Source organism: Lagenorhynchus albirostris, chromosome 9 (genome assembly GCF_949774975.1).
Source record: "Lagenorhynchus albirostris chromosome 9, mLagAlb1.1, whole genome shotgun sequence".
Taxonomy (NCBI): domain Eukaryota; kingdom Metazoa; phylum Chordata; class Mammalia; order Artiodactyla; family Delphinidae; genus Lagenorhynchus; species Lagenorhynchus albirostris.
This window is the reverse complement of record NC_083103.1, coordinates 47,908,508-47,936,202: the sequence shown is the minus strand read 5'-3', so window position 1 is coordinate 47,936,202 and position 27,695 is coordinate 47,908,508. Positions and strand designations below refer to the sequence as shown.

Here is a 27,695-nt window from a genome sequence, read left to right as displayed (position 1 = left end):
GTCCAAGAACATGGTATATCTCTCCATCTGTTTATATCATCTTTAATTTCTTTCATCAGTGTCTTATAGTTTTCTGCATACAGGTCTTTTATCTCCTTAGGTAGGTTTATTCCTAGATATTTTATTCTTTTTGTTGCAATGGTAAATGGGAGTGTTTTCTTAATTTCACTTACAGATTTTTCATCATTATTGTATAGGAATGCAAAAGATTTCTGTGCATTAATTTTGTATCCTGCTACTTTACCAAATTCATTGATTAGCTCTAGTAGTTTTCTGGTAGCATCTTTAGGATTCTCTATCTATAGTATCATGCCATCTGCAAACAGTGACAATTTTAATTCTTTTTTTATGATTTGGATTCCTTTTGTTTCTTTTTATTCTCTGATTGCTGTGGCTAAAACTTCCAAAACTATATTCAATAATAGTGGTGAGAGTGGACAACCTTGTCTTGTTCCTGATCTTAGAGGAAATGGTTTCATTTTTCACCACGGAGAACAATGTTGGCTGTGGGTTTGTCATATATGGCCTTTATTATGTTGAGGTAGGTTACCTCTATGTCTACTTTCTGGAGAGTTTTTATCATAAATGGTGTTGAATTTGTCAAAAGCTTTTTCTGCATCTATTGAGATGATCATATGGTTTTTATTCTTCAATTTGTTAGTATGGTGTATCACACTGATTAGCGTATATTGAAGAATCCTTGTATTCCTGGGATAAACCCCACTTGATCTTGATGTATGATCCTTTCAGTGTGCTGTTGGATTCTGTTTGCTAGTATTTTGTTGAGGATTTTCTCATCTATGATTATCAGTGATAATGATTATCAGGCCAGTGTGACTTTGCAACAGACAGGCGCGCCGTGCGTTCTCCCCGGGAAGTTGTCCCTGGATCCCGGGACCCTGGCAGTGGCGGGCTGCACAGGCTCCCGGGAGCGGAGGTGTGGAGAGTGACCTGTGCTCGCACACAGGCTTCTTGGTGGCTGCAACAGTAGCCTTAGCGTTTCATGCCAGTCTCTGGGGTCCGCGCTAATAGCCACGGCTCGCGCCTGTCTTTGGAGCTCGTTTAAGCGGCGCTCTTAATCCCCTCTCCTCGCGTACCACGAAACCAAGAGGCAAGAAAAAGCCTCTTGCCTCTTCGGCAGGTCTAGACCTTTTCCCGGACTCCCTCTCGGCTAGCCGTGGTGCACTAGCCCCCTTCAAGCTGTGTTCACGCCGCCAACCCCAGTCCTCTCCCTGCACTCCGACCTCCGAAGCCCGAGCCTCAGCTCCCAGACCCCGCCCGTCCCGGCGGGTGAGCAGACAAGCCTCTCGGGCTGGTGAGTGCTGGTTGGCACCGATCCTCTGTGCGGGAATCTCTCCGCTTTGCCCTCCACACCCCTGTTGCTGCGCTCTCCCCCGTGGCTCTGAAGCTTCCTCCCTATGCCTCCCACAGTCTCCGCCCGCGAAGGGGCTTCCTAGTGTGTGGAGACCTTTCCTCCTTCACAGCTCCCTCCCAGAGGTGCAGGTCCCGTCCCTATTCTTTTGTCTCTGTTTTTTCTTTTTTCTTTTGCCCTACCCAGGTACGTGGGGAGTTTCCTGCCTTTTGGGAGGTCTGAGGTCTTCTGCCAGCGTTCAGTAGGTGTTCTGTAGGAGTTGTGCCACATGTAGATGTATTTCTGGTGTATCTGTGGGGAGGAAGGTGATCTCCACCTTCTACTTCTCTGCCATCTTGAAGGTCCCTCTGCTTGGCTCTTTTACCCAGACGTTAATCAATCACACATTTAGAGGGGATTCCATGGTAACCATTCTACAGTTACCATGAACATAGGTCCAGGAACAACACACCTCAGATTGACTTTGCAGGGGAAGACCTCCCCAGTGAAGAGATATCTAGTAACCAAAGTTCTTATTTCTTTCATTCATGCATTCATGCATCCATGGAATCATTTTAAAAGTATTTATTGAACTCTTATTTCATTTTATCTTACCATTTTATCAGAGCAATGACTGACACATAATGTGTTTTAATACACACTTTTGCATTTGTTACTATCCTTTTAAAATTACTGGAACTGCACTACAATAGACAAACTCTAATCTGGGGTAGGAGGATCAGAGAAAACCCTCATTCAAACAACATGTGCTAGATGAGGTGATGTAGACAAGGACAAAAAATTAATAGTTGAAATTGGTGACTTGGCTGTCATTGATGATCTAGATGAGAGCTACTTCAGTAACAGCAGAAAAAATAAGAAAATGTAAGAAGAAAGTACAAACACTACCTTAAATATTGCCATTACCGATAGTTGCCATCTCCACCTTCCAAATTCTGGAATCCTAAGCAAATAAAGTGATGGCTGTTTTAAGGCACAGAGTTTTGAGACGGTTTGTTATGCAGCAATGGATAACTGAGACTCTTGAGAGAATTGTGCTCCATCACATTCAAATAGATTCCTGTGCGGCTTATTCACATTACCAATAAAAACTACTACCCACCCTGGTGGCGCAGTGGTTGAGAGTCCGCCTGCCGATGCAGGGGACATGGGTTCGTGCCCGGTCGGGGAAGATCCCACATGCCACGGAGCGGCTGGGCCCGTGAGCCATGGCCGCTGAGCCTGCGCATCCGGAGCCTGTGCTCCGCAACGGGAGAGGCCACAGCAGTGAGAGGCCCGCGTACCGCAAAAAACAAACAAACAAACAAACAAAAACAAAAACAAAACCTACTACCTCTCCTGCTATGGAGGGAGAGGGGGAATAAAGGGCCAAGAAGCTTCTAATCATAATAAAGATGATGTATCAGTCAGGGTTTGTAGTTGCAAGTAACAGAAACTGATTATGCATGATTTAAGCTAAAAGGAAAAATACTGAATAATAGTAATTCCGATTCTGCAGCCAGACCACGGGCCAAATTCATTAACACAAATTCATTAACACGATGTCAGCTAAGGACATCACTGCCATTTAGCACTAGGTGGCGCAGTTTACACTGCCAACACCCTCAGCACAGGCCCTGCTGCTGGAGCTGCTAATTCCCTGAACCTGGAAATTGGAATGTTGCTGCTCTCTCTACCGCTGACAAAAAAAGAGAAGAAATTGCTGACACTACCTCAGCCAGGTGACCAAGGTTAACATAAATAGTGTTAAGTCCTGTTGTTAGTATGTTCCCTTGAGATGATATGATGGAAATAGCACTTTATGATCGGAAGATCCCTCAAACCCATAACCTCAGTCTAATCATGAGAAAAACAGACAAATTCTCATACATGGGCTTCCTATAAAATATACAACCTGTACTCCTCAAAACTGTAAAGGTCATCAAAAACAAGTCTCAAAAACTGTCACAGCCAGGAGGAGCCTAAGGAGACAAAACCTAAGCAAATTCAAACAAAGTATAAAGTTTAGTTAATAATAAGGTATTAATCTTATTTTCTTAATTGTAGCAGATGTGCCATAATAATGTAAATAATAATAATAACAATGTAAGTCGATAGTGGGAAAAGGGGGGTAATATCAGAACTCAATGTACTATATCTTCTTAATTTTTCTGTACATCTAAACCTGACCTAAAAAATAAAGTCTGTTTTTTTAAAAAGAAACTTTTTGGTGTCCTTGCTTTTTCACGTCACTAGCTCTTAATTCAAAGTCTAGACTGGGTATATCTAATTGATCGAGTCCTAGCTGCAGTGCAGACAAAGGAAGTTAATATTAGATATATTCAGTTTCCATGGATGGAGACAGGCTCCAACTCCCTCACAAGACTCAACAGAAGATTATAATTTTAGACAGTGTATTCAAAGGATCAGAAGCCAAAAACTGACAAATGTCCATAACACATGGCCCATGAAACCAAATCACCCCTATTCATATCTTGACTATCTACAAATTCCAGACTGACCAATGCAACTCACAATCTACACAACACAATATTCTGAGGATGTGCAGAACACAGAACATTGGGTGAAGAAATACAATAGCTTAGCATATGGAATGCTTCCACTGGTCGTTAAGACAGTCTTCATTTGATTGCGTTTACTAATATATTTTCAATTGCTAGTACAGTATTTGCCACATATTAAATTCTCAATAAAAATTGGCTGAATGAATATATAAGTGGTCTAGGAAAAGTGTTGGCTTAACTCAGGTCAAGTTTTCTCTATATTTTTTTCTTAAATACAGAGAAGATCTGGATTTCACAATGATAGAAGAGAATGGAGTTTGTAGCAAACAAGTCTATGCATCTTAAGGATCTAATCCCAGATGGCTTTACAATGAAAGTCATATATTGAGAGAAACCTTTAAAATTGTGCCATTAAGGGCTTCGCTGGTGGCGCAGTGGTTGAGAGTCCGCCTGCCAATGCGGGGGACATGGGTTCGTGCCCCGGTCCGGGAAGATCCCACATGCCGCGGAGCGGCTGGGCCCGTGAGCCATGGCCGCTGAACCTGTGCGTCCGGAGCCTGTGCTCTGTAACGGGAGAGGCCACAACAGTGAGAGGCCCGCATACTGCACAAAAAAAAAAAAAAAAAAAAATTGTGCCATTAAAAAATAGCTGGACTTTAGTGAGGTGACTGCAAAATGAAAAGGGCCCTTCTTCAATTAGAAAGCAGTGTCTAGGCCTCTGTGGACCTTTGAAGACACATGGTCAGAAACCTCATATCTATAAGGTATGAGAGGAAGGCTGGTCATTCCGCTTCATACTTGGCACCCTTTCCATTTCCCTGAAATCTTAATTAGCTAAAGACTGTGTTTGAGCCTGTTTACTGGCAATACTCACAAGTTAAAATTTTTATTTTGCCTAGCTATTAACTGACTTTTATAAAGGTCAACCCCATCACAAACAATTCATGGCACACACCATACTCCCAACCTTGGAAAATATCATTCCACAATTCTGGCACATCTTACTAATGACCCTCTAAATCGTGAAGCGTTGAGTGAGTAGCAGTGGGACAAGTACGAAGTGATCTGAGCTTGAAGCTCAGCTTTGCTATCTTTTAGTTTCCATAAAGTTGGGGATGATAATCTCTTCCTTATAGTGTTGTGGTGATGAGTGAGATGACATTTATAATTTGCTTATGATAGTCATGAGTACAGAAGAGGTTGGTTAAAACAAACAAAAATCTGGTTCCTATCTTGTTTGATCTAGATTTAAAGCTCCCTTCCTGGTAGACAGTCCCTGGTTTACTAGTTTGAGTTCTTCCTCTGGGGCTCAGTCCTAGACTCCTCCTCCTTCTACTGTTTTCTCTCCTTCTCCCTGCAGTCTCATTCTCCCCCTGCCCCCCCCCCCATAGTATCGAGTACCATCTACCCGTTACTGACACAAATTTTACAAATCTGGCCCCATACACCTCTAAGCTCTCACTTACGTCCAATTTGACAATGCTTCTTAGATGTCACAAAGTATCTCATATGTAACAAGCCAAAACTGGACTCATGATCTTTTGCAAGATTTTCTACCGCGATGCAAAATTGAATAAATGAGTGAATGAGTGAATCAGCAAAAAACATGTTAAACCATGTTATATACAAGACCATGTCTTTTCAAAATTACTTCACTGTTTTTTGATTCCAAGAAAATGGAGGAGGAGGGTGGGTGGAGTGAGAAGGTAAAAAAATTTTGGCCAGTTCTCCTAGATGGGGATGGAGGAGGCCACAGAAGTTTGACAAGGCCTTTTCCCACCTACCCTAAGCATGGCCCTTGGTTGCTGGCCCTAGGGTTGGACTCACGTCTATGAAGCGGGCGGGGCCTGGGAAAGGGGCGGGATGGGCAGAAGCCCCACCCCGTCTACTTTACAAACTTGGGCCGCGGGGGCTTCTGGGGGCTTCCACGGATGGTGCGCGTGCGCGGGAGTGCGCTGGCCTGCGTCTTGGTATTTAGTAGATACTGAGCTGGCGCTGGCGTGTTAAGGGACAGGTATGGCCCGCGCTGCTTAGTTGTGGCGTGATTACTAACGCAAGCTCCCTCCCCGGGCTGGGAGGGCGACTTCTGCGGCTCCTCTGAACTGGCTCCTGGGTGTGACTGAACCCATCCCTGGCTAGGAGCGGTTGTTTGCAGGTATCACGCGGGTCAGCGGGCGGTGAGGACGCGGGTGCGTGGAATTGGGAATCCTGCTTGAGGGCGTCCACGCGGTCTCCTCGGCTTGTTCGCTGTTAACTGGATTCCAACTCTGTGCTCTGCAGTCTCTGCGGGAGAAGCTGGAGGAGGGCGCGAGCTGACAGAGATGGAGGCGTGGGCTGTGGTGGGAAGTTAGTGCGTGAGAGAGGGAGAGGTAAAGAGGGCTGGGGTGGGAAACAGGACGGTTAGGTTCCAGATCCAGGTCTGCTGTCTCCTTTTCCATTCTGGGATGGGGGCAGTCTCCAGGCGTTTAATCTGGTAAATATATCTTGCTCAGCTGGTTTTGGAATGACTGATAAGGATTCCCGATCCAGTGTGACTGGGTCAATCGACTGGAAAAGAAAATGGAGAAAAGTTCATTCCAACTTGCCGTGCTGTCCCACTCATTCCTGGCCACTCCCTAAAACCTCTTTATTTCAGATGCTCATTTGCACACTGCTCTATGCTACTTTTTAGAAGCTAATCTCGGAAGGCGAAAGATTCTCCTTACCTCAGGCTACTGCTCTGCCTATGACCTATTTGATTAAAACAACCCTTTTTCACAGATACTACCTTTTCCCCATAATTAGTGCCTGTTCAAGTTCCTTGACGCTGTAAAATCCTATGAACTTGTGTCAGCTGGTTATTTGATCTAACTCTCCAGATTCCTGCCACCTGCGCCTTACTGAGCCCTTCCTTCCATTGGTATTGGCTCAGCGTCTTAAATCTTCATTCTGGGTCCTACCATCATCCTTAAAGGTGTCTGTTTAGTACTTTAGAAGTACTTTAGAGTTTAAACTTTAACAGTTCTTGACTTTGTTTATTCCATTGGTGGTCACTTACAGACCACTTAAGCTATTCTCAGTCACAGTCATACCTTGGACCATTTATCATCCAGACTGTTCCTCCTTCGAAATCTTAAGTGCTAGCATATCATCCTGAACATCTCTAACCTGTCCTCCTAGCTCTATAATTATTTATACTGGGTAATTTATTAATTTTTAACCTATTAACTCCTAGTATATTTTGTTGCTTTTTCTCACTTTGAGTTGAACGTTTAATTCATCTCATTCTTGTTTAATTATATATATAAGGCTTTGCTATTGCCTAACAGTAGAACTTGAGCTGTTAGATTTTGAAGTGCAGTGTTTTTAGTGTTTTTAATTTGAGTTGTTTTCCAGAAGCAAAAGTTAAATTTCAAAGTAGTTGAGATTTTTTTCTATTTCTACTTGATGTTAAGATCTAGTTTTCATTCTGGTAATAAATGTGGTTTGTACCGCTTTTATTTACTTTTTATTTATTGAGTTTTTTGGTAGCTTAGTAAATAGCAGCTTAGTGCTTGCATAGAAACTACATTCTATATGGTTTTATATATCAGGCTAAGCATGTTATTCATGTCCTCTATACTATCAATTTTAGCTTACTTGTTAAGGACTGAGAAAGTTGCCTTAGTCTCCCATTTCTGTGGTGGTATTGTTGCTTGCATCTCTTGTTTTCTGAGAGTTTTGCTGTAAATATATTTCATTGTGTTATTTGATACACTTAGTAGCAGTCATATTTCATTATGAGTTGTACCTTCAATCATTTAAAGTTTCCTCTTTGTCTCATTTTATTCATTTGTGCTTTTAATTCAATATACATCTTAATTCAGTATATCCCTGCATATTATTGTTGTTTACATTTGTTTGTTATTTTTTCTATCATCCCTTTAAGCTTTGGAGTTCTTTTGTTTTGGATGTCTCTTAATTTTTTACATAGTTGAGTTTAAATTTATTTGTTAATTTAACAAATTTATTGTCACAATGCTCTATGCTACTTTTTAGAAGCTAATCTCGGAAGGCGAAAGATTCTCCTTACCTCAGGCATTTATTGTTACAATGGATATTCTTGTTGTTAAATCTGCTTTTTTTTTTAATGCTTACTTGGTTTTTTGTTTTGTTTTTAATATGTGATCTGTGAACGTGTTTTTCTTCTTTCTCCCTGTATGTTAATTCTGAAAGTATCTGGGCCCATAGTTCATTGTTCTGCTGGAACTCAGTGAGTGATACCTCTTAAGCACTTCGGAACTTTCTTTTTTCTTTTTTTTTTTTTTTTTTTTTTTGGTAATGAACGTGTACTTTCCTCAAGCTTTGGAGAAGGTTTGTGTTGGATCTCAGAATGTTCCTTCAGTTGTTCCACTTTGCCCTGTGTCCCCATGTAATGGGGATACTAATGAGTATATAGATGGCATCAATACATTTCTACAAGACAGAAAGTGAAAATATAGTTTACAGAAGCAGTGTAGAAAAGGTCACAACTTAGAATATGCTAGGAGGTGACCACAGTGGAGGTGGAAACCCATCTGCCTATGAGAATCTTAAGCTGTTTCAACAGAGTATGGCAGTGAGAGTTAAATAGAACATAGGAATTGAGTGAAGGGTTACATGTGAAACATCTATTCCAGTCATCTCCCCAACCTCCCAGCCCTCTTCCCACCTACACAGAGAAGCAGTTTAGCTCCAGTGCCTTCCTCCCACAAAAAGTTCTTCCCTAAATAAACTATCTGAGGAGAAGGAAGGTTTTTAGGTTAGGTGTTGACATTTCATAGTAAAACCTTTTCACTCTGTTGTGTGGGGAGCCCACAACTTGACAGCCTGCTCCTCCACTCACCCTAAATCAAAGTCTGCCAATGTGTGTGTCTCACTGATATTCACATGGCTCTTGGTAAGTCTCCCATTCAGGGTAGACACCCATTAGGAAACCAATCTACCGATACAGAAGAAGTAGAAATTCATATGATGATCTGGAATAATCAACCTAACACTTGATTCTTAAATATGAGCAGAAAACTAGGGAATACCAGATGTCTAAAAACCAAGATAAATAGAAACCCTGACCACAGAATCAAAGAGAATTTAGGAAACAGAAAACTCAAATTAGAATCTTCAGAGAAATTTGAAACGATATTGTAACTGTACAAGCACAATGCTATGGAAAAAGAACCACTGGCCTAGAGGCTTATAATAAAAATGACTCCTGAGGGCTTCCCTGGTGGCGCGGCGGTTGAGAGTCTGCCTGCCCATGCAGGGGACGTGGGTTCGTGCACCGATCCGGGAGGATCCCACATGCCGCGGAGCGGCTGGGCCCGTGAGCCATGGCCGCTGAGCCTGCACGTCCGGAGCCTGTGCTCCGCAATGGGAGAGGCCACAACAGTGAGAGGCCCGCGTAATGCAAAAAAAAAAAAAAAAAAAAAAAAAGACTCCTGAATGGTAAATTGCACCTGGACTGAGAGAACTGTAAATCAGATAGAAAGCTGGATCTGAACTTCCCTGAACGTAGTGACTCATAACCTGGCACACTCTTTGGGGAACCCTGAAAGCTGCACTCGTAGAGTTGTTAGATATCAGCTCCTGTAGAAGGCTTTTCAGTCAGGATGCTTTCTGCCCAACCTACATGGTCCACATTTCCTTGCACTTGAGCTATATATACTCTGTGAGAATTGCCACTGAAGAAAAATTCCCGTTACTCACTCCTCTGTTAGCAAGCTTTGTTTTCTGTCCAATAGCCTTCTTAGTAACCTAAGTGCCAAATATGACCTGTGGTAGTCCTGCAACGTTTAAATGTTTTTTTGAGCCTAAGACCTCCCTGATTGATGGGCATTGCAGACTGGCTCATAGCAAATCCTAACAAATTAAAACTTTTGATCGTTATAGTCTGGGAATGCACTTTTTGACCTATCCATGTTCATTATCTGTAGGTCATATTTATGTCTTTTTTTTCAGTCTCTTGGGTGCCTGAATATTGGCTCTGCGTCTGAAGCTCCTGAAACTTTTCTCACTGCATATATATGTATATAGTACACAAGTGCTTAGCCCAAGCATGAGAATTATTGGAATCCTCTGATAAGACAAATTGGAACTGCAGTGGGAGCTCTGTGTAGGAAGATGCAGCCTTTGAACAAGTTGACGGCTATCTCAAAACCTCAAAACCTGGCTCCTCACGAACAAAGTGAGGTCCTGAGAGCAGATGTGTCTTGGCAGCCGGAATCCATCCCAGTCGTGGAGACAGATGACTGTGAAGCCTCTCGTCTAAAGTTTAGACATTTCCAGTATTTGGAAGTGTCTGGGCCTCATGAAGCCCTGAGTCAACTCTGGGAGCTCTGTCTTCAGTGGCTGAGACCAGAAATTCATACAAAGAAGCAGATCCTAGAGCTATTGGTACTGGAACAATTCCTGACAATTCTCCCTGAAGAAGTCAGGACTTGGGTGAATTTACAACATCCAAAGAACAGCAAAGAAGTGGTGAGCCTGATAGAGGATGTGATTGATATGCTTAAGGATGAAGGTGAGAATATAGAAAATTGGAGGTAGAATAGTTGACCCTTCCCATATGAAGAAAAATTATCTTTTAAAAAAATTTTTTTACGGATGCATAGTTGATGTACAGTATTTATGTGTTACAGGTATATAACATAGTGATTCATAATTTTTAAAGGTTATTCTCCATTTATAGTCATAAAATATTGGCTATATTCCCTGTGTTGTACCATATATCCTTATAGCTTATTTTATACATAATATTTTATACTTCTTAATCCTCTATCCCTATATTGTCCCTCCCCCCTTCCCTTTTCCCACTGGTAACCACTAGTTTGTTCTCCCATATCTGTGAATGTTTCTTTTTTGTTACATTCACTAGTTCTTTTTTTTTTGATTCCACATGTAAGTGATATCATAGAGTATTTGTCTTCCTCTATCTGACTCATTTCACTTAGCATAAGAACTTTTTCTGAAGCTAGAAGATGTCAAGGGCTAGATCATGAAGAACTTTATTATACTAGGAAGGCTGAACTGAGATCTCACATATTGAGTAGGGGAGTAAAATAATTTGATTTACCTTTCAAAAATACTGTGTTGCCTTCAGTGTAGAGCAGGGATCAGCAAACTATGACCATAGGCCAAATATTTTTGGAAATAAAGTTTTATTGGAACACAGCCACACCCCATACATTTACATTTTGTCTACAGCTGCTTTCATACTATGACTAGACTTGATTAGTTATAGCAGAGACTGTATTGCCTGCAAAGCCTAAATAAAATATTTACAATCTGGATCTTTACAGAAAAAGTTTATCAACTTCTGCAGTAAAGGATAGCCCTGAGAGCTCTGAAAATAGGAAAACCAATTAGGAAGTATTGTAGTAGATCAGGTGTTAGAGAATGAGGAAGCATTTGGGAAAACAGAGGAGTTTGAACCTAAAGTGTTTACATATTAGGTGTGAATGGGACAAATGTTCTGGCTTGCATGAATGCAGCGTAAGTAACAGTTTTTGTTGGAGAGGAGATTGATATATTAATTATGTGGCATGTTGAACTTGAGGTCTTTGTGGGACAACCACAGTGAATAATCTAATATATAGTTAAAAATATGGCTTTAGTGTTCAGAAGTATACAATTTCTGTTGCTGCTGTAACACATTACCATAAACTTTGTTGCTTAAAACAATATGAATGTATAGTCCTACAGGTTTGTAGATCAGTGGGTCTCTCTGGGCTAAAATCAAGAAAGAAAAATATGGAAACTTATAGGTATGAACGGAAGTAGGAAAAATACAAATCCTTAGGAAGAACCAGTATTTAAGAGCTGGCATAGATCTAACTACCAATTATAAAAAATAGAGAATAGAGGAACATGTTAAGCTACACCATGGGAATGCCATTACTAAAATCCAATCTGTGGGAAACTGCAAGACAATCCAGTTTCTAAAACAAAATAATTGTAAGGGAGTAGGGAGGGGCTATGGAAGAGGGATTTAGAGATTAAAAGAAACATAAAACATGTGTAATTGATCATGTGAATGTGTGGACGTTATAAGACATGAGGCAACTGACTGGATATTTGACTAGGCATTATTGATTAGAGACAGTGATGATACTGGTATTGGGATTATATTTAGTCCTTAGCCAAAAAGGAAATAAAATGAAGTACTGAGCAAAATAAGAAAACTCAGGGAAGCAAGCTAGAAAGGAGTAATCTAGAAAGCAAGGAACCAGGAAAGATTGGTATCTTGAGCTAAGAAAAAAGAAATCTTTAAGAAGGGAGTGTTCAACAATGTTGCAACAAAAAGGTCCTGTTAAGATGAGTATTGAAAATAATTTATTGAAATTGTTGATTAGATCAGTGGTCTAACATGGGTCTCCCTGGGCTAAAATCAAGACACCAGCAGGAATTCATTTCTTTCTGGGCCTCAGGCTCCCTTTCCCCCAACTTCAAAGCTGGCGATGGTGAGCCAAGTCCTTTTCACACTGCCATCTCTCTGACACTATTGTCATGGTGTGTGCTGGCATACATGCACATGCTCACACTCACTCTTTCACTCTCTCTGTCTCACTGACCACAGCTGGGAAAAGTTCTCCACTTTTCAAGATTAATGTAATTGGATTGAGACCACCCAGATAATCCAGGATGATTTTTTTTTTTTAATTTTTATTTTTTGGCTGCCTCGGGTCTTTGTTGCTGCACACGGCCTTTCTCTAGTTGCAGCGAGCAGGGGCTACTCTTCGTTGCGGTGCTCGGGCTTCTCATTGCGGTGGCTTCCCTTGTTGCAGAGCACAGACTCTAGGTATGTGGGCTGCAGTAGTTGCAGCACGTGGGCTGAGTAGTTGTGGCTTGCGGGCCCTAGAGTGCACGGGCTTCAGTAGTTGTGGTGTGCAGGCTTAGTTGCTCTGCGGCATGTGGGATCTTCCCGGACCAGGGATCAAACCCGTGTCAATGCCATGCATTGGCAGGTGGATTCTTAACCACCGCACCACCAGGGAAGTCCCCAGGATGATTTATTCATCTCAAGGATCTTTAACTTTAATATTGCTGAGTCCCTTTTTTTTTGGCTGTGCCATGAGGCTTGCGGGATCTTAGTTGCCCGACCAGAGGTTGAACCCCGGCCCTGGCAGTGAAAGTGCTGAGTCCTAACCACTGGACCTCCCCTTATCCAAGGATTAGGGCATGGACATTTCAGGGGGCTATTCTGCCTATCACATGGGTCAAAAAAATACGAAGTATGAGGTGGGAATGTGATAATCATTATAGACTATTCTTGAGAAGTTTGGGAAGAAAATGAGAGGTTTCAGGGTAATACAGGACCGAGAAAGGCTTTCGTTTTCTTTTAACGTGCCATGGATCCCTGAAGAACCCACTTAAAGGGTTTTCCCATATTTTACCTACCTTAGACCTCTCAGGGCTGAAGTGGCTACCTGGCTAGCACTTGTCAGAAACATTTAATGAAGAATGTATTAGCCACTGCTACCTGGGACAGCAAACAAACAGTTGGGACAAACATAGACTAAACAAAAAGATGGGAGGAAAGGTGCTTTAGAGAGTAAGGGATTTGAAAGCTCCTACATATTCTTAGAGATCTAGAAGGCTGGGTACATGTTCAGAAAGACCTGAGAATTCCCTGATTCTCACCTCTGGCTGGTCTTCAGGCTCTGCTCGAGCAGGAAATGAAGACTAAGGCAGGGGTGAAAACTATCTGGCTAAGTATGGAAGGCATTTTCTGATGCAGACAGCCCATCTGCAAAGGCTAGGAAATGATTTTTGTTTTTCTGGTTTCAAGCATTTAAGGAAATCTCTGGAATTGCTAGCTAACCACTAAGTTAAGGAAACCGACTTAAGTGGGCACACACAACAAAGAATATAGACTTTATAAATTCAAAAAAAGGTTGAACACATCAACAACATTGATAAAAGTTTAGCTACAATGACCAAGCAAAAAAAGAGACGACCAAAATAAAATCAGGAATAAAGGTAGGGGTATTACTACTGACCTTGCATAAATCAAAAAGATTATCAGAGAATACTGTGAAAACTTAGATGAAATAGAAAAACTCCCAAACTACCAAAAGTGACTCAACTCATCTGTAACAACTAAGGAGACTGAATCAGTAATTTTTAAAATTTCAACAAAGTAAACCCAAGGACAACATGGCTTCACTGGTGAATTCTACCAAACATTAAAACAATAATTAACACCAAACTTTCTCAGACTCTTCTAAAAAACAGAAAAGGCAGGAATACTTCCTAACCTATTCTATGTTGGGAGTTTTAATCTGATGCCAAAGCCAGAGAGAGACATCACAAGAAAAGAAAACTAGTGAACCAAACCCAGCAGCATATTAAGAGGATTATACACCATGACCATGTGGGATTTATCCCAGAAATACAAGGATGGTTCAAATGTGAAAATCAATATTATACACCATACCAGTACAATGAAGGGAAGAATCACATGATCATCTCAATTGATGCAGAAAAAGCATTTGACAAATTTGTATATGAATGTTCATAGCAGCATTATTCATAATAACCAAAAAAATGGAAGCAATCCAAAAGTTCATCAACTGATGAATGGATAAACAAATTGATATTCATACAGTGGAGTATTATTCAGCCATTAAGAGGAACAAAGAACTAACACATGCTACAACATGGATGAACCTTCAAAATATGCTAATTTAAAGAAGTCAGACAAAAAAGGTTACATACCATAGGACTGAATTTACATGGAATGCCCAGAATAGGCAAATCCAGAGACAGCATGGAGGGAAGGGGAATGGGAGGTGACTCCTTAATGGGTATGGGGTTACTTTTGGGGGTAATGAATATGTTCTGGAATTAGATAGTGGTGACGGTTGCACAAAACTGTGAATATACTAAAACCCATGAATTGTGTACTTTAGAATGGTTAATATGGTGAATTTTTTGTTATGTGAATTTTACCTCAATTATTTAAAAAGGTGAAGTAAAAGAGATTACTGGATCAAGCTAAGATTGGACGTTAGATATAAAGGATCAGTGTTCAAGGAATTTCAAGTCTGAAGAGAGTAAATCTGCAAGTGATTTACCATAAAATCCAAGCTGCGTAGAAAAGAAAGTAACTTCTCAAGAGGGATGATAGACGGGGAGAAAATTAAAGAAGCAATGTACTATGGTAGAACCTTGATGAAAGGATAGGAAAGTTGAAAGGATAGGAAAATATAGTTAGGGATTGATTCATTCGAGTTTGTTCTCAGAGTAGAACAATCTGAAGTATATAAGGGCCCCAGTGTGAAAAAGGAAGTAGCTTGATTGCTGGTGGTTGTTAGAAACAAGGTTGTCAAGGGTCTTCAGGCTGGGTTGTTGAAAAGATTATGATTTGGTGTGGAAAGCAACAATTTTAGCTAAGTAAAGTTTTTACTGACCTAGTGCAATTACTTATTTAATGTCTGTCGTTCACGACAGACTATAGGCTCCCTGAGGGCAGGCATTTGTGTGCCTCACACATGGGAGGTACTCAGTAAATACGGGCTGAATAAATGAATTTGCAATAGCTTAGTGTATTACAACAGCAAGAAGGCCCTCGCTAAATGGCATGAACCACTATGAAAAATTTTTGTATGAGCGTAGAAAAATCTTTATGAGGAAATGGGAATGGAGAAGTATGAATATATCAAAACAGCTACCAAGACCATAGTATTGGAGGATGAGAAGAGGTGGCTTTGATGGTGGCCAAGATCCATTTTAGATTAGAAGGGAGAAAGAATATTTTATAAAGAGCTAGGGAATATATAGGAATTTTTCTTTGAATGGCATGAGAGTTTCAGAGAACACAACTGTAAAGGTTCAGGAAGGAAGTCAGCAGGAAAGAAGAGTTACGGGAAGGAAACAATACTCAGAGCAATAAAAAAGGGATGGCTGATTGAAGGCTTTTGCATCTTTTCAAGATATCTCACATATTTCCAAGAATGACAAGAATAAGAAACAATGTGATATTCTACTATGTATAAAATAGATAACTAATGAGAACCTACTGTATAGCACAGGGAACTCTACTCAGTGCTCTGTGGTGACCTAAATGGAAAGGTAATCCAAAAAAGAGGGGATATATGTATATGTGTAGCTGATTCACTTTGCTGTACAGCAGAAACTAACACAACATTGTAAAGTAACTGTACTCCAATAAAAATTAATTTAAAAAATAAATCATATAAAAAAAGAACGTGGTATTGACTGTCCTAGGGGTTATGGGACTGAGTAGACTGAGGTTTCACAGAGTGTTATAGGCCTGAATAAAGTTAACAGACTGTAATCTTGTGGCAGTATTCAAATTGCTGAGAAATTTGGATTTTTTTTTCAAATCCTGCCTTCATTTATAAAACATAAATATTTCCTGCATTGTTTCTATTTTTTCTTATTTCACCCTGAATCAATGAAAACTCCTTCACAGACCAGTATTGGCCCATAGTCTGGCATTTGAGGATTAGTGGTGTAATTAACGAATCTTGGAGAAACATTAGGAAGTAGACCTTGGGTATACGTCTCACCAAAGGGCTGGAGAAGAGAATCGGTTGCTGCTCAGGTTTTTATGTCCTGGAAGAGTCAGTAGTCCAAGGTGACCAGACTGCCTAAGTCTGTGTATAGTATACACAGAGCGACTTAGAGGAAAAGAATCCTTGAGTAGATTAATCCCCAATGTCTTTGAGAAAGTGATTGGTTGGGTAAAATATTCTTAGCTCCCAGTAGAATTACAGCCTGTGGTGGCTAAGCCTTAGTTAGGATTTAGTTTTGACAAGATTAAAGTTTTTTTTTTGGATCTGCTATAACCACAGATGAGGCATCAAAATATTATTTTGGCCTTCTCTCTGATCAAGCAGTTCTTGACCCCTGGTAAAATATGCAAATCACTTTTAGAGCTTTTTAAAAATATAAGATCTGGACCCCACTCCTGGAGATTCCGGTTGCTGGTAGAGCCTGACATCATTAAATTTCAAACTTCTGAAGTAGCATGTTAAAAGTACTATAATTATTAAAAGGTTCTCCAAGGAAAAACTTGTCTCCCTATGTTTTCCTTTGTCTTCCTCAGGTATAACCTGCAAGGATTCTGCCCTACTCCAGAAGGGGAACATCAAGCAAGAAAAAATGGAAGCTGACTCACTAACAGGCAAATCCCAGGTAAATTAGGATTCCACTCTATTGTAATGTTCTGCTTTTTCTTTTTAGGTCTGTGAACTTTTGCCAAACACAGTTCCATCTAAGAACATGACTATTTTAGTTGATGATATGCTGGACATTGGATCTATTTTACTTGATGATACACTTTTTGGAAATATTTAATTTTTGTATATTCTCTGTGCATCTGTACCCTTGAGATTGTAGATGATAATCGAAGGTATAGACATAGGGCCTACCCAGGGAATGTTTAGAATTAAAAGTGAAGTAAGCCAAGGGCAGAATCCTGAGCAATGTCATTTAATAGGCAGGAGCAGAAGAAACCTCAAAGGATACTGAAGTGAAAGGACCAAAGTGGTAGAGGAAAACCAGGAAAACATGATGTCACTGTGAAAGCAAGGAATGACCATATTTCAAGGAGAAATCCTTTAAAAGTTCAGAAAAGTGCAGCCTGAGTAGTGTCTATTCTCTTAACATCATGGAGATACAAGCATGCCTGGGAATAGAAGCCAGGTTGCAGAGGGTTGAGGAAAGAGGAAAAGTGAGGAGGTAGGCAAAACACATGTAGACAACTTATTCACAAAGACTGGCTCTGAGGTAGAGGAAGGATTTGTGTGTTTCAGTGTGATTGAAGGTAAACTATAAGGACAAGGTTGAGAATGCTGGATAGAAAAGTGCAACAGCTGATGGAATGAAGGCCCTTATAACCAGTATTTATGCAGTGCCTAACATTTCTAAGGGCTGGGAATATGATAGTAAATGAAACAAAATGCCTGCCTTTGTGGAGATTACATACTACTAGAAGTAGACAAACACAAGCAAATAAGTTAGCTTATTGCAGATGGTAATAATTATTAGGGAGAAAATAAAGAAACAGACTGATTAGGAAGATGGCTACTTTATTGGGTAATCAGGAAAGGCCTATCTGACAAAGTGCCATTGGGCTCTGAGACCTGAAGGATGAGGCATTAGCCGACAGCGTTCCTCAGTTAGAGATGCTCCCTGTTCTGCTAGGAGAGCCTACATTTTCATTATAAATTTCCCTCAAATCTGCCTTGAACTCTTCCTATTCTGAACTCTTTCTGTGTAAATTATTTGTACTCTATAGTAATTTTTTGTTCCACAATTATTCCAACCGGTTTTTCTCCTCGGTTAAAATGTAAGCTAATCTAGAGTTAGGACAGCCCTTCATTTTCCTTTTGCAGCCCTCAAAGAGTACCAAGTTGGTAGGCCCCTAAGGTAACTTGATTTTTATCACTTGGAACTCCAAACATTGTCCTATCAATTTTTTTTTGTATATTCTTGCCACCTACCCTGTTCTTTCCAAATTCATTTCTCCTCTAGTAATATCTTTGAGACCTTTGATTAAAAAGGAACTTAATGTTTTAGGAGCCAGTGACATTCAAAGATGTGGTTGTGGAATTCAGCGAGGAAGAGTGGGGGCAACTGGACCCTGCTGTAAAGAACCTGTACAGGGATGTGATGCTGGAGAACTATAGGAACCTGAATTCATTGCATAAAGGTGGCGTCTGCGTATTTACCTAATCTGCCCTTTAGTAGTCTCTTCATCTACTGTTAAAAACTACTGTTGAAGTGGTTGAGGGCATTTGGGTTTCAGTTTAGGTTTCCTAATAACTTCTGGGCACAATAGCAGATTTTCTTGCTGTATGTGATTGAAAGTCTTTTCTGATGTAGAGCTAGAAATACACAGGTCCACTGGCCTTATCTTTTAGCAGCTCTTAGACTACTACTTTGGGATGGGATTCTCTTCCCTATAAAAATGTCTGAAATGTGTTTGTTTGTTTTCCTTTTCCCCATGTACAGAGCATCTACTTTCCGAACCAGCTGAGACCTCCAGGTTGGAGAGTAAGGAAAAAAGTTGGATAATGGAGCAAGAAATTCTAAGAACAACTGTTATTGGTAAGCAACAGGTAGATCTGAGGCATTTGTAAGAAGCTTCTGTTCATTAAATACACAGATAATGTACAACCCAGGGTTTGAGTTGTCGGTTGGGAGGTGACAGCAAACCAGCTAAACTCTGAAGAAGAAAAGTCATTGCTTTTTGTTCACAGATTCCTTTTCTTATATGGGCAGGCAAAAAAGTGGTGTGGGTTAGGAACACAGACTCTTATTTTTTTTTAATTGAAGTATAGTTGGTTTACAATGTTGTGTTAGTTTCTGGTGTACAGCAAAGTGATTCAGTTATGCATATATATATATGTGTGTGTGTGTGTGTGTATATTCTTTTTCATATTCTTTTCCATTATGGCTTATTATAGGATATTGAATATGGCTGCCTGTGCTATACAGTAGGACCTTGTTAGTTATCCATTCTATATATAATAGTTTGCATTTGCTAATCCCAAACTCCCAATCCATCCCTCCCCTCCTCCCTCCCCCTTGGCAACAAGTCTGTTCTCTATGTCTGTGAGTCTGTTTCTGTTTCGTAGATAAGTTCATTTGTGTCATATTTTAGATTCCACATATAAGTGATACTATATGATTTTTTTTTCTGATTTACTTAATGTGATAATCTCTAGGTCCATCCATGTTGCTGCACCTGGCATTATTTCATTCTTTTTAGAGCTGAGTAATATTCCATTGTATATATGTACCACGTCTTTACCATTCATCCGTCAATGGACATTTAGGTTGTTTCCATGTCTTGGCTATTGTAAACAGTGCTGCCATGAACATTGGGGTGCATGTATCTTTTTGAATTATAGTTTTGTGTGGATATATGCCCAGGAATGGGATTGCTGGATCATATGGCAACTCTATTTTTAGTTTTTTAAGGAACCTCCATACTGTTCTCCATAGTGGCTGCACCAGTTTACATTCCCACCAACAGTGTAGGAGGAGGAACACAGACTCTTAACACAGGCAGAGTTGCCTGGGGCAGCCTCCCTGCCAAGTTTCCTCTTCTGTAATGTAACAGTGTTTACCTCCACATTACTATGAGGATTAAATGAGTTGATATGTGTAGCACACTTAGAACAGCGTCTGGCATGTGGTGTTATATAAGCAAATGTTAGCCAACCTAACATTAAATCATATTCTCTCTTTTAAAGAAAAGGAAGTGCTTTATACTAGGGTGACTCCAGTAATCTTCCATTTTTCCTTCTTTTACTGTAGACCTCCTTAACTTGTGCCTTCCTACCTTCAACGTAATCTCTTTATTCTTATTAACATTTTGTTTGTGAAAAATTAGAAATTGTTGTGTGCTTAATATAAATTTTAGTAAGTAAAGTATGAAGAGGAATATAACTCACCCTGTTACCTCACTACCCAGAGCTATGCAGTATTAACATCGTGGTTTGTTTCCTTAAGCCATTTTCTTTGTGATGATGTGTGCCTATGGCTTGTAAATATTTTTCAACAAAACTGGGATCATCGAGAATGTGTCATTATGTATTCTGCTCTTCTCACCTCATGTGATATCATGAACAAATACCCATTTAATTAGTCTATGAAAATGTGGTTTCTAATTCGCATATGACAGCCCCTCACATACATGTATAATAATTAACCATTCCCCACCCCAACTGTTGGACATTTAGTTTGTTGCCAGGTTTTCAGGCATATATGATTCCTTTCACAGGATTCCTTCTTAGAAGAGAAACTTCATCATCAAAGGGTATAACTATATTAACTGTCTTGTTACATTAGGTTATATTGTCTACAAAAGAACTATGTTGTCTACTACCAACTCATACTCACTAATAATGAGAGTGTTACTATCACTTTAGTTATTATATCTCTGTTATCACCTGAGCAAACACTGGGTATTATTTACCTGAAATCTTTATTAATTTGTTAGGCAATTGACTCCATTTCTTCTCTCATAAGGTAAATCCTCTCCCTGATTATCCTTTCAACCACATTTCTCCCTGCTTTTTTTAACTTATATTTTCACCATTTCTGCCTCATTCTCCCATTAGCTTTTTAACATTTTCAGGTCATTATTAATTTTTTAACTTTCTCTCTCAACCCTACACCCTCTTCTAATACTCTGTTTCTCACCTCTTTATAGCCAGACTTCTCCGGGTGTTTTATACTTGCTTTTCTCTTTTCCTCACCTTTTATTCCTCAACCCGTTCCTGTTGAGCTCTTACCCGAAATACGAATCTTAAACAGTTCTTGTTCAAGTCACTCATGACTTTATTGGAGCGAGCTTCAGGGGACACTTTTTAATTCCTTATCTCATTTGACTTCTCCACAGCAAGTGACACTGTTAACTGCCGCTCGTTCTGAAAACACTCCTAGGTTCCTGTAATACTCCTGAGTTTCTTCTCTTTCTGGCTAGTCTGTCTCTGTCTATTGCAGACCTGTCCTTCTCTACCTATCTAATACATTTCAGTTTTTCAACATTTGATCTCATCCTGTCTTCTCTTTTGACTCTGTATTTTCTTCCATCTACAACTGAAGCTTCAATTATCACACATTTATGGCAGCTTACAAGTTCATATCCCCAGCTCAGGCTTCAGCTCTGAACTAAAATTTATATACACATGACATTTCTCTTGGATGTCTCAAAGATGCCTTAAATTTCATAAAACCCAAGTGATTTTTTTCCTTTCCAGTATTCTTCCATTGTTCCCTAGCTGGATGAGCTGCCATGCATCCAGTTATACAAGTATAGTTTAAGTATTATCCTTGACAGCCTCTTCTCCTTCACCTCTCTAATACTTGTTTTTTATCCTAAATATCTCTTAAATGTCTCTACTTCTCTATCTGCAATGCCATTACTGTAGTCCATGTCCTGTCATCTCTCACCTGAACTATCACCATAGCCTCTTGTCTTAATACGAGATCTTGGCTTCCCTCTTAGCTCTGTCTCCCCTCCACAACTCCAGTGTTTGAACCACACTGCAGTCATGGAGATCATGGTTTATCATGTACTTGCTGAAACCTCTGTACTGAATTCAGTTTTGCTTACTTCACAACACACTTGTCCCTACCTCCTTTTCCAACCTCAGCTCACAGTACATCCTTTTTGCACTCAAACCACACTGAACTACTCTGTCAGCCAGCATCAAATATGTATTAGCATCTACTGTGCCCTGTGCACTCTGATAGGTGTTGGGGTTCAGTAGAGAAAAAACACTTCCATAGGGAACATATTTCTGTTGTCCCTTGAGTGTGGCTTGCCCTCTCCCATCACAGGACCTCTGTGCGTGTTGTTTCTTTACTTAATGCTCTTCCTCCTGTCTTTGCCTAGTTGACTCCTATTCCTTCAGATCTCAAATAGGTCCATATCTCCTCAGGGAAGCATTTCTTAACTAGGTTAGTTTTTTCTATATACTCCCATAGCACCATATTCTTTTCCTCTTACCATTTATCACAAATATACTCTACATGTGTCTCTGTGAGTCTCTGTCTCACCCTAGGCTTTGTGTTCCTTGAGGGAAGGCGACATGTCTCTTTCTGCCTACATTTATATCTGCGCCTTTTGCACATATGTAGGAACCAAAGAAACAGATAGATAGATGGATAGATACTGGATTATGAGAAAAGTAAAAATTATTTGTTTTGGTCACCTGTGATTCAGTAAATGGTTCTTTTATGTCCATTATCAAGATTTTAGAGGTTTTTAATTAGTATATTATAAGCTTATGTTAAATTCTAACTATTGACCATATTTGTGGCAAATGAGATGTGTCTGAAGACATTTTTAAAAATTATTTTGTTCATGGAGCCTGCCATATTTTTTATGTTATCATGTATCTCCCCCATTGTTTTATATCTGTTAATTTTATACATAAGAATTTTTCCATCCCAAAACTAAGGAACATTTTTTCATTTTATTCTGACTCCATCTACTTCATTATTTAAATATAATATACCTTAATCAATCTGGAATTTACTTCAGTAAATGTCATTTATTTTACCAGTTAATGGATTTTGGTGGATTAATGATGGCCACAAAATCTTTGTCACTCCCTCCATTGAAGTGTAGATGTTGTTTTCCCTCCCCTTGACTCTGAGCTGGCACTAGATTCTTTGATCAATAAAATGTAGCAGAAGTGACACTGTGTCAGTTCCAGGTCTAGCCTGTAACAGGACTTGCAGCTTCCGCTTCTTTCTCCTGGAATTCAGCAGCCACTAGTTTTAGTACCCTGATATCACTATGCTTATGAGAAGCCCAACTTGGCCACATGGAACATGTATACACACACACAAATACACACATGCATCATGCATTTTTTTTAAGATTTCCACATTTTTTTGAATTGAAGTGTAGTTGATTTACAATGTCATGTTAGTTTCAGGTGTACAGCAAAGTGATTCCATATATATATGGAATATATATATATATATATTCTTTTTCAGATTCTTTTCCCTTAATGGTTATTACAAAATACTGAGTACAGTTCCCTGTGCTATACAGTAGGTCCTTGTTGGTTATCTATTTTATATATAGAAGTGTGTATATATTAATCTCAAACTCCTAATTTATCCGTCCCCCCTTCCCCTTTGGTAACCATAAGTTTGTTTTCTGTGTCAGTAGGTCTATTTCTATTTTGTATTTAAGTTCATTTGTATCATTTCTTTTTTTTTAGATTCCACATATGGGTGACATCATGATATTTGTCCTTTTCTTTCTGACTCATTTCATTTAGTATGATAATCTCTAGTCCATCCATGTTGCTGCAAATGGTATTATTTCATTCTTTTTTATAGCTGAGTAATATTCCATTGTATATATGTACCACATCTTTTTTATCCATTCCTCTGTTGATGGACACTTAGGTTGCTTCCACGTCTTGGCTATTGTAAATAGTGCTGCAGTGAACATTGAGGTGCATGCATCTTTTTGAATTATGGTTTTGTGTGGATATATGCCCAGGAGTGGGATTGCAGGATCATATGGTAGTTCTATTTTTAGTTTTTTAAGGAAACCTCCATACTGTTCTCCATAGTGGCTGTACCAATTTACATTCCCACCAACAATGTAGGATGGTTCCTTTTTCTCCACACCCTCTCCAGCATTTATTATTTATAGAATTTTTGATGATGGCCATTCTGACCAGTGTTAAGGTGATACCTCATTGTAGTTTTGATTTGCATTTCTCTAATAATTAGGGATGTTGAGCATCTTTTCATGTGCCTTTTGGGCATCTGTATGTCTTCTTTGGAGAAATGTCTATTTAGATCTTCTGCCCATTTTTTGATTGGGTTGTTTGTTTTTTTGATATTGAGATATATGAGCTGTCTGTATATTTTGAAAATTAATCCCTTATCCGTTGCATCATTTGCAAATATTTTTCCCATTCTGTAGGTTGTCTTTTTGTTTTGTTTATGGTTTCCTTTGCTGTGTAAAAGCTTTTAAGTTTAATTAGGTCCCATTTATTTATTTTTGTTTTTATTTTCATTACTCTAGGAGATGGATCCAAAAAGATATTGCTGCATTTTATGTCAGAGTGTTCTGCCTATGTTTTTATACGAGTTTTATAGTATCTGGTTTTACATTTAGGTTTTTAATTCATTTTGAGTTTATTTTTGTATATGGGGTTAGAGAATGTTCTAATTTCATTCTTTTACATGTAGCCTGTCCACTTTTCCTGGCATCATTTATTGAAGAGACTGTCTTTTATCCACTGTATATTCTTGCCTCCTTTATGGTAGATTAATTGACCGTAGGTGCATGGGTTTATTTCTGGGCTTTCTATCCTGTTTCACTGATCTGTATTTGTTTTTGTGCCAGTACCATACTGTTGTGATCACTGTAGCTTTGTAGTATAGTCTGAAGTCAGGGAGCCTGGTTCCTCCAGCTCCATTTTCTTTCTCAAGATTGCTTCAGCTATTCTCAAGATTGTCTTTTATGTTTCCATAGGAATTAAAAAATTTTTCATTCTACTGTGAAAAATGCCATTTTCACAGTATGTATATAGTAGTGTGTATATATTAATCTCAAACTCCTAATTTATCCCTTCCCCCTTCTCCTTTGGTAACCATAAGTTTGTTTGTGTAATGCCAATTACACAAAATGTAATTTGATAGAGATTGCATTGAATCTGTAGATTGCCGTAGGTAGTATAGTCATTTTGGCAATATTGATTCTTCCGATCCAAGTACATGGTATATCCTTCCATCTGTGTCATCTTTGATTTCTTTCATCAGCATCGTATAGTTTTCAGAGTACAGTTTTTTTTGCCTCCTTAGGTAGGTTTACTCTTAGGTATTTTATTCTTTTTTTTTTCCCCTCCCCCCCTATTCTTTTTGATATGATGGTAAACGGGATTGTTTCTTTAATTTCTCTTTCTGATCTTTTGTTGTTAGTGTATAGAAATGCAACAGATTTCTGTGTATTAATTTTGTATCCTGCAACGCTACTGAATTCATTGATGAGCTCTAGTAGTTTTCTGGTAGCGTCTTTAGGATTTTCTACACGTGTATATATATATATATATATATATATATATATATATATATATATATATATATATATTTTTTTTTTTTTTTTTTTGCGGTACGCAGGCCTCTCGCTGTTGTGGCCTATCCCGTTGCAGAGCACAGGCTCCGGATGCGCAGGCTCAGCAGCCATGGCTCACGGGCCCAGCTGCTCCGCGGCATGTGGTATCTTCCTGGACCGGGGCACGAACCCATGTCCCCTGCATCGGCAGGCGGACTCTCAACCACTGCACCACCAGGGAAGCCCCACACATGTATGTTTTTAAGGCTCACCAAATGTTTCAGATCTAGAATAAGAATCAATGATCCAAGTTTACTAGAGACAGTATAAGGTAAATTTGGATAGAGAATATAAAGCCAGATTTTGGAGAGTTTAACTAACTAGGTGATTTGAGAAGTTGGGGAAAATTGTTAGGCCAAAGAAGGGCAGAGGTGATTTGGCATGGGCTAGTCTCCAGGAGAGAAGTAGGCAGAGACCCAGAATTAGGATTATAGGCTAATGTTTAAAGTGTTTATTTTTGTTTTAGGTTAGAGACAGGAACAAGGTCTTATAGATAAAGCACGGTTTATGAGTTTGGAATTAGTGGTCAGGAATAAGCCAGTGATTTAAAATCTATTAGAGCAAAAAGAGAACAAATCATTGGTTAATATTATGTGTAAAGATAAACAGTGGCTTTAACACTAAAATCAACAGATTCTTAGTCCTATTACCATAATTATTTAATATATACCTGAAGGTTTTAACTAATGAAAGAAAAATAAATGAAACAAATGAGAAAATTAATAGAAAAGAGAAAAATCTATTTGTGTGTGATAACTTTCTACTTAGAAAATCCAAGAGACTCAGTATCAAAATGATTATATCTGTTTAGAATTTCGTTAAGGTGGCCAGATATAAAATAAAAATATTAGCAGCTTTTCTACATATTAGAAGCAAGTGACTTGAAAATAACAAAATACATGAGCGTGATTTTAGAAATAGAAGTAAGGAAGTTGCATGAAAAATGAGTTGTACAAATATGAGGAGAACATAGATTTACTTAGGGAAATACAACTAGGAATTTTGCTATTTAATAAATACTACTAGAACAAAATTACTATTTTGGTCATCTATTATTTCTAACAAATTACCCTAAAACTTAGTGACTTAAAACAATTATTTTATTAATTCTCACAATTTCATGAGTTGACTTAGGAGTTCTTACATTCCCTATGATGTTTGCTGAGGATGCAGTGTTCTGGGAGCTTGACTGGGATGGAATGGCCAAGATGACTTGGCCATTACAACTATGATCACATAGATGAAAGTTGATGCTAGCTGTCACTGGGAACTTAGCTAGTCCTGTGGACCACAACACCTATACATGGCCTCTACTGAGGCAAGGACTTCTCACAGCATGGAAACAAGGTTCTGAGAGGGAACATCCTGAGAGGAATTGAAAGCTGTGGGTCTTTTAAAGGCTAGGCCCAGGGACTTCCCTGGTGGCGCAGTGGTTAAGAATACTCCTGCCAACGCAAGGGACACAGGTTCGATCCCTGATCCGGGAAGATCCCACATGCTGTGGAGCAACTAAGCCCTGCACTTTAGAGCCTGCGAACCACAACTACTGAGCACATGCACAACAACTACTGAAGCCCACGTGCCTAGAGCCCATGCTCTGCAACAAGAGAAGCCACCACAATGAGAAGCCCGTGCACCACAATGAAGAGTAGCCCCCGCTCACTGCAACTAGAGAAAGCACAGTGAATATACAGTATACTGGGTATATTTATATAGAAACTAAGTGAAAAAGGAATTTGAGAAGGAAACTGGAACTTTATCAAATGAAATAGAGAAATGAAGGCAGGTGAAAACAGAAGAACCCAACCTGAATCAGAATAGGTAAAGTTTTGAGTTCTAGGAAACACATAGAAGTGTCTGAGCACTGTTAGAATCAGGAGTGATTATTTTGAGCCCAGGATAAGACTGGTTTCCCTGCTATCATATATTACAGTTATTTCTGCCTCTGTTAAATGCAGGGAATAATTGCTCTGTATGGAAAATAGGGGCACTATGATTGCAAGTTTGCTTTTAGCTGTTAAGCTATGGGACCTATAAATTTAGACATGTTCCTGAAGAAATGATTAAATTGGTAGTTTTGAAGGGCTATTATGTGGAACACCTTGGGGTAAAAGAGACAGGATGCTAGAGAAAGGAAGATTAGGTATAACTTTCACAGACTAGTTATGAACCAGTGATGGCTTGAACT

General features: G+C 39.3%; 1 protein-coding gene across 2 annotated transcripts in view; it reads left to right on the top strand.

Moving 5' to 3' along the window:
• Positions 1-27,695, top strand: part of ZNF215 (zinc finger protein 215) — a 143,214-nt gene that overhangs the window by 113,526 nt on the left and 1,993 nt on the right. Inside the window, exons 3-6 of one of the 2 annotated variants that reach the window (XM_060159780.1) lie at positions 9,832-10,393; positions 16,946-17,034; positions 18,421-18,553; positions 18,856-18,951. In XM_060159780.1, the coding sequence (XP_060015763.1) occupies positions 9,994-10,393; positions 16,946-17,034; positions 18,421-18,553; positions 18,856-18,951 (718 nt within the window). In that variant the 5' untranslated portion in view covers positions 9,832-9,993. The remainder of the gene's footprint in view (positions 1-9,831; positions 10,394-16,945; positions 17,035-18,420; positions 18,554-18,855; positions 18,952-27,695) is intronic. The other variant, XM_060159781.1, reaches the window with a different exon arrangement.